At 57.3% G+C, this 7,852-nt stretch overlaps 2 protein-coding genes across 2 annotated transcripts; both read right to left on the bottom strand.

Annotated features, from left to right (window-relative positions):
• On the bottom strand, nt 1–315 carry LOC135317288 (feather keratin Cos1-1/Cos1-3/Cos2-1-like). The gene has a single exon (XM_064473262.1). It carries the CDS (start codon nt 313–315, stop codon nt 1–3), a length of 315 nt encoding a protein of 104 aa, XP_064329332.1.
• A 6,924-nt stretch (nt 316–7,239) lies between these two features.
• LOC135317249 (feather keratin Cos1-1/Cos1-3/Cos2-1-like) lies at nt 7,240–7,554 on the bottom strand. The gene has a single exon (XM_064473167.1). It carries the CDS (start codon nt 7,552–7,554, stop codon nt 7,240–7,242), a length of 315 nt encoding a protein of 104 aa, XP_064329237.1.
• Nucleotides 7,555–7,852: the final 298 nt, after the last annotated feature.

Raw genomic sequence — 7,852 nt, forward strand, 5'->3', positions numbered from 1 at the left:
TTAGCAGGGTCGACATCTGCTGCCACAGTAGCGGTTCGTAATGCAGGAGAGGTCAAAGCCCCCGGAGTTGATGGGCACTCCATCACAGCTGAGGATGCTGCCAACAGCAGCGGAGGTGGAGGAGCCCACAACGGTGTTCTGTGGGAAGGAGCTGAGGATGGGGCCGGGCAGGGTCACCACCACGGGGGAGGGCTCGATGACGACGATGGAGTTCTGGCACTGCCTGACACAGGGCTCATTGCAGCTGTTGGCCAGCGGGGTCGGGCCACAGGGCGAGCAGGGCTGGCAGGGCTGGCACTTGTCGTAGCAGGACATGTCTCTGGTCCAACGGTGCACCTGGGAGAGAGGGCAGGGAAGAAGCAGAGCACAGGGATACATGAGGGGCAGCGCTGCACCCAACCACAGTGGAGCCAAGGCACCTCCTGGCCCAGCACGCGCTGCCCAGCCCAAAGGCCACGAGCCACCTCAACTAAGTCCCAGCCCCTCTCTCTGGAAGACCTCCTCTCCCCTTCCCTCTCCCATGAGAATCAGTTCCCAGCCCTGGGCTAGGACAGCCCATATCGGCTGAGGCACCCATCGAGGAAAGACCTGATCCTGAAGGAGGAGGAGGAGGAGACGAGGCTTCACTCTCACCTGATTCCCAAGGAGAAGGAGGCGAGAGAAGTGGATGAGAGGGCAGAGAGTTGGGCTGCCTTTTATAGTAGACCTGCATTGCCTGAGGCCCAGAGGCACCCTTTGGGGAAGTAATAATTTTCTGACAAGCTCACGTCAAATGCGGACCATCCCGGCCAATGGTACGGGCTGTGTCCTGGCTTCCTGCACTGCTGCCTTTTCATTTCCTGGCTTATGCCACGTGCTTTCCCAGATGAAGGCTTCTGTAAGTGCTGGGAGGAGAGGCCTGAGGATTTCCAGGATGGAAACACGTCAGCGCAGGCAGAAGACTCAGATCAAGTGCTGGCGGCCTGCCGTGCAGGCAGGTGATGATGTGCACCTGGGTCATACCTGTGGGCTTGTTTGTGGCAAAGTTTGCAGGAAATGGGCATCGCTCTCATGCTTCTTGTCCGGGTGCACAAAGGCTCCCATGTGAGAGGTCATGTCACATCTAGCCCCCAGCATCTGCTCAGCAGAGTCCACAGTTGCGGATGTGGACTTGGTGATTGACGGTCGGACTTGGTGATCTTTTGGGGTCTTTTCCAACCTTGACGAGTCTATGTTTTCCTGGCTTGCGTTACGTGAGCATACAGATTTTGGCGTGCTCCCATGGAGGCACGCACGAGCACACGTCGGTCAGCCTGTACTTGTGTGAGCCTCATCATGGGGACGTGCGCAGGTCACAGCAGGGGGACTGTCCCGTGGTGCGTCCAGGAGAACTGCAGAGTAGCACGTTGCCCTTGCCAGAAGGAGCCCATCTGCAGCTGAACGGTGGTGCCTTTGGCCTGGCAGAGAGCTGCTCAGAGAACCAAAATGCACTCCCTTATGCCCTCTCGCGTCCTCCCTTTCTTGCTTTACGTACGGGGAGAAAGAGCAAGAAAGCCTGCCCGCCTATGCAGGCCGTTATCCTGGCATTGTATCCCCTGACGAGGCAGTGTTGCTGGTGACTGGGCGGGACAGAGGCTCCTCATGTCCACGCCAATGCCACCACTCAGCCTGGTGCTGAGTGAGGCAGGGCCTACGACCTCGCACCGAGTGGTTACTGGAGCGAAGGGACCAGGGTCCAGATGATGCTCTGCTGTGAGACGTGGGACTGACTTTCTGGGTGGCACAGGGAGAGTCAGGCAGCTGAGGACGCCTTTGGTGTTGAAGCACCAGGAGTCCCATGCTCCCCACAGAAACCTGAATCTGAGGGCACAGCACCTGTGTCTAGGAAGGCAGGGACATGTGCTTCAGGGCCCAACTGCAGAAACTCTGCTGCTGTTTCATGAGGGAGGTCAGGCAAGTTCCCTCTTTGTGACAGAGGCTGCAGGTACCTTGTAAGGGACCTAAGTGCGTCCTCCACCCTAGTCTGCCTTGTCTTTGCTCCAGCTTAGAGGCAGTGTAACCGAGGGCCACCCTTCTCCCTTTGTTGACCTTGCTGAGATCATGTCCAGGTGGTGCTGCTGGGAGGCTTCAGCCAGGCCTGACTGCCCTTCCCATGGGAGCCGCTTTCAAACTCAAGTTCAAGGACATTAGATAGCTGTCATATTAGAGCACTTATTCAAACTCTTTAAGCGTGAGGAATAATACCATTTCTCTTAAGCGTATTCAGCATTCCATCCGTGCCTTACTGAAGCCTGGACTGGTTCCTCTCTCTTGGAATTCGTATCCCTCTAACTGTGCCTCATACTCTCTTGGACCCACTGCAGCCTGTTTCTGTGGCAAGGCTTTGGGAGGTGGGGAAGAAGGGTGCAGGGGTGCCCCCTGTGAGAAGAATCCAGTGGCTACCGCCATGTCTGACAGAGCCAGTTCCAACCGGCTCCAACACGGACTATCTGCTGCACAGCGCTGAGCCCGTTAGCAATGCTGGCTAACACATCTTAGAGAAAGGGCAAAAGCCTACACAGGAAATGAGGAATGGAGAGAGTAAACCATTTGAGAAACAGTCCCGCAAACACCAAGGCCAGAGGAAAGGGAGGAGGAGGAGGAGGAGGAGGAGGTGCTTCAGGCAATGGTGCAGAGATTGCTGGGCAACCTGTGGGAGAGACCACGGTGGAGCAGACATCCACATGGAGGATCCCGCGCTGGACCAGGAGCCCATGGAGGATCCCACGCTGGACCAGGTGGATATCCCCTGCTGGAAGTGTGGCCTGTGCAGAGCCCATGCTGAAGCAGGCTCCTGGCACCAACTGCGGGCCCTGGAGGACCCCCATGCCGGGGCAGTCTTATCCGGAAGGGCTGCAGGCCGTGGACTGGACCTATGATGGAGCTGGTCTTGAAAGACTGCAGCCTATGGGAAGGACTCATGCTGGAGCAGAGAAAAATGTGAGGAGAAAAGAGCGGCAGGAAGGAACTGTTGTGTCCTGCCACAACGCTCCCCCATTCCACAGTACACTGTGCGGCTTGCGGGTGGAGGAGATGGAGAGCCATGAACGAAGGAGGGAAGTCGAGGCTGTGAAAAAGAGGTGGGCATGGAGGTGTTTTAGAGGGTTTTGGTCTGTTTCTCACCATCCTGCTCTATTTGTAATTGGCACTATGTTAAATGAATCTTCCCCAAGTCGAGCCTGCTTTAAGGGTGGCAGCATTTGGTAAGTAATCCCCCTGTCTTTACCTTGACCCACAACCTTACTTTCACCTGACTTTCTCCTTACTATCTCCTTCTGCCCTGTGGAGGAGGGAGCGTGAGAGATCAGCCGGGTGTGTTTGGAAGCCAGCCAAGGTCTCCCTGGTTCTGCAACAACTATGGTAATTAGAAGTGCCATGTGTGCTTTTTACATTGCCATGCTTTTCTTTTTTTCCTGCTTCCTATCTATGCCATCAGGAGCAGTCTCTTCCTCCCACTGTTGTTCCCTTCAGAGGACGGTGGGCAGTGATGTCAGGTGGCCTTTGTGCTTGTGTACCTGGGCACCAGTGGCAGGTTTAGAGCCATGGGCAGAGCACAGCTCACCAAACCTCCTGCCGTAGCCTCAAATGTACAAGGAGTCCCCACGGTCTGCGCGGGAGGAAAGCCGTGAATGGGAGCTACTCTCTTGATGACCTGCTGTGCTGGTTTTGGCTGAGAAGGGGTTAATTCTCCTCCGGGGTGGGGTGGGGGGTGGGGGGGTGGGGGTGTCAACAACCTTGCCAGCCTCCCGCGCTCTGCCGCGTCGGCGGGAGGCTGGGAGGGGCAAGGCCACGGCCGGGGCGGCTGACCCCGACTGGCCAATGGCATGTTCGTTCCATACCATGTGACACCATGACCAGTATAGCAAGGGGGGGCAATCTGCGGCTCAGAGGAGGCGTGGCTTTGGGTCGGCGGGCGGTGAGCGCTTGCGTCGCTTGTGGTTTGTTTCGGCGGTTCATTCCCCTCCCCTCTCCCTTCCCCTCCCCCCCACCCCGCGTTTCGCGCCTCTCGTTGTTCTCTTTACGTTGCATTTTTGTTGCTGTTTCTTTTAATTTTAATTATTTCACTGTTCTTATCCCAACCCACGAGCGTTACCCTTCTGATTCTCTCCCCCATCTACCGGTGGGGGAGTGAGCGAGCGACTGTGTGGGGCTGAGCTGCCGGCTAAACCACGACACCTGCTCTCTTCAGCTCTTTCTGACTCTGCTAGGAAGAGTCCTGCATGACAACTGGTGACAGAGAAGAAACACCCACTCCCTTGGCTGCCTCAGACCCCCTCCACCTTGCATTTCTTTCCCCAACCATCCAGCCCCTCACTGGCTCTCTTTCCCAGCCCGTTCCCTCTCAACGTCTCCCAGGCAGGTCAGTGCAGATGATCTCGGCTGTCTTTGTAGGCCCAAATTTCTGAGGTTCAAGCACCAAAGGCTGTTCTCCACGAGCGGTAGGCGTCAGGGGAGGAGGGACCTAGGAGAAGGGGCCCAGTACAGTTCTCTTCTCTTGGCAGCCTGGCAGGAGGCCCTTCTGTGCAAGGCTGAGCTGTGGGCAAAGGCCCTCAGCACTCCCGTGGCAGCCCTATTTCCCCTACGCGCCCAGAGATCTGCACCCAAAGATCCTCTTTCTGAGAGGGGCTGGGGTTGGTGGCCTGAGGGAAAAGAGAAGGTGGTGAGAGAGCTTCTGCCATGGAACTGTTCTTCCCTCGCGCGCCAGGATGGGATTGTACTTGCCGTGAGCTGCAGAGAGAGAGCCTGGGCTGTTCTGGTCGGTGCTCTCTCTACAGTACCATGGGAGGAAGGGTCAGTCGCTCACCTGTGTCTTCTTTTAGGCCCATGCAAGAAACCCTTTTTGTCCTGGAGGTGCTCGTTCTGATGGGAGGTGGGGATGTGCGGTGCGCCAGGCACGTCAGCCTTGCAAATCTGTGCAACCACCCGCTGGGCCGCACGGGGCACTGCATGGTGTGGCAGAGGAAGAGGGGATCTGCCCTAGCTATCGTTGCCCTTGGATGTTCTCACTGATTATTCACCCGATTAACACCTGGCTCAGACGCTGGTGCCGTTGGTGGAAGTTTGGGGATTTTTTGATCGTGGGAAGGTTCATACAGAAAGCAGCCTTCCAGCTCTTCAAGGAGTTAGTCAGCAGGACCCCCTGGGAAGAGGTCCTCAGGGACAAGGGAACAGAAGTGCCGGCAGACCTTGGAAGGTGCATTCCATAGAGCACAGGAGCTCTCAGTTGCCAGGTGTAAGAAATCCGGCAAGGAAGGGAAGAGAGCAGTACGGCTGAGCTGAGATATGCTGGTCAAACTAATGAGCAAGAGGGAACCGCGCAAGCAGTGGAAGCAGTGGAAGCGGGGACAGGTAAGGGATGCAAAGAATAACTAAAGGGCTTCTACAGGTACGACAGCCAGAAAAAGAAGGCTAAAGAAAGTGCACCCGCCCTGCTGAACAAGAATGGTTGCCTAGTATCAAGAGACGAGGAGAGAGCTGAGGTACTCAACAACTTTCTTGCCTCAGTCTTGGCTGGTAGCCTCTCTCCTCAACCCTCTCAAGCCAATGGACCGCAGGATGGAGACGAGGGGGCTAAAGCCCCTCCCACCACCTGAGGAACCGGAACACCCACAAGCCTATGGGACCTGACGAGATGCATCCCAGAGTCCTGAGGGAATTGGCTGGTGGAGCTGCCAAGACACTCTCCATGGTCTCGAAAGGCCATGGCAGTCAGGTGAAGTCCCTGGGGAGTGGAAGAAGGGAAAGAGTGTGTCCATCTTTGAAAAGGGTAGAAAGGAGAACCTGGGGAGCTACCGTCCTGTGAGCCTCACCTCTGAATGGGAAGGGGGGTTGCGGACTCTGCGTTACACATAGTCTCTGCCACTCCTTCCTCTTCACGCTGCTCCCCTGCTCCACGGTGGGGTCCCACCCACGGGAGAAGGTCCTTCACAAAATTCTCCAACGTGGGTCCTTCCACCGGGCTGCATTTCTTCACGGGCTGCTCCACCGTGGGTCCCCCACGGGGTCACAGCTCCTGCCAGAGGACCTGCTCCAGCGTGGGCTTCTCTCCGCAGGAGGGCAGTTCCTGCCAGGAACCTCTTCCAGTGCAAGCTCTTTACGGGGTCACAGTGTCCTTCACGGTACATCCACCTGCTCCGGGGTGAGGTCCTCCGTGGTCAGCCCACGACCTGAGGGCAGGAAGGGCATGAGTGGAACCTCACACGGTTCGTGGGGCGCTGTGTGCCCGAGATGTTATTGTGCGCCAAGCGGTGCCTCCAGGAGTTCCTTTTCTGCTCCCAGGAGACCACGGATGGATGCCAGGATTTAGAGCATTGCCTGCGGCTGAAGGCCAAGGTCCAAAAGGAACTTTCAAAGTATAACTGAAAAGCATAACTAGATGTTAGCATTAACAGTCATTTGCGCCACAAGGCATTTGCGCAGGGAAGGTGGACAGGTGAAACAAGCCATGAGGGCCTTGTGGGGGTGTTGGCTTCGCAGGGAGTGTGGCCGATACTAATCCTGACTTGTGCATTACCTCAGGCCTGCCTATCTGGAGAGCAGCTGGGCCCTGCCAGGTGCTGAAGGGCTATATGAGGTCGCTATCTCACCTGCCTGTGCCCATGTGTACCGGCCACGGGCTCTAGATGGCGTAATGCAGTGGAGGGGAAGGTGGAGAGGAGGCTGTGGGCTGTCCGTGTGCATTCTTGTCTTCCCATTCCCCACTCCTGCTGCCCTTTGGAGCCATGCTCTCGCTGATAGCCATTGGCTGTGGAGTAGCCAGGGTTGTCTTTGTTAGCTCCAGGGGAAAGGGCACAAACCAAAATCTACTGCGGTGAGTCCCACCCTCCCCTTGCTCCACCTCTTCCCTGAGCAGACTGGAAGAGCTGCCGCAGAAGGAAGGAGGACTCGCAGGCCCAAGCTTGGATGCAGCACAACTTTAATGAGTCCAAAGAAGAAAAGGAGGTGGTTCACAGAGAGCAGCAGGGGCAGCCACTAAGATGCGGTGGAGCTCCTGCAGGGTGTCCATCTGCCCACCCTGCAGAGGGAGGGAGGCCAACAGGTCCCCGCTAGGCTGGTGTGGGGAGGCGGTGACAGGAAAGGTAAAGAAGAGAGAGAAGGGATTAGAAGAGCAAAACAGTGGCCCGAGGAGGTGAATACAGTGCCCTGAAGCTCTGTCTCCTGTCCAGCAGCACCATGTTCTGAGGTCTTGGAAGTTCTTGGCCAAAGTTGTTGCCAGCCGCTTTAGCAGGGTCGACATCTGCTGCCACAGTAGCGGTTCGTAATGCAGGAGAGGTCAAAGCCCCCGGAGTTGATGGGCACTCCATCACAGCTGAGGATGCTGCCAACAGCAGCGGAGGTGGAGGAGCCCACAACGGTGTTCTGTGGGAAGGAGCTGAGGATGGGGCCGGGCAGGGTCACCACCACGGGGGAGGGCTGGATGACGACGGTGGAGTTCTGGCACTGCCTGACACAGGGCTCATTGCAGCTGTTGGCCAGCGGGGTCGGGCCACAGGGCGAGCAGGGCTGGCAGGGCTGGCACTGGTCGTAGCAGGACATGTCTCTGGTCCAACGGTGCACCTGGGAGAGAGGGCAGGGAAGAAGCAGAGCACAGGGATACATGAGGGGCAGCACTGCACCCAACCACAGTGGAGCCAAGGCACCTCCTGGCCCAGCACGCGCTGCCCAGCCCAAAGGCCACGAGCCACCTCAACTAAGTCCCAGCCCCTCTCTCTGGAAGACCTCCTCTCCCCTTCCCTCTCCCATGAGAATCAGTTCCCAGCCCTGGGCTAGGACAGCCCATATCAGCTGAGGCACCCATCGAGGAAAGACCTGATCCTGAAGGAGGAGGAGGAGG

The sequence above is a fragment of the Phalacrocorax carbo genome, chromosome 25 (assembly GCF_963921805.1).
Source record: "Phalacrocorax carbo chromosome 25, bPhaCar2.1, whole genome shotgun sequence".
Classification (NCBI taxonomy): Eukaryota; Metazoa; Chordata; class Aves; order Suliformes; family Phalacrocoracidae; genus Phalacrocorax; species Phalacrocorax carbo.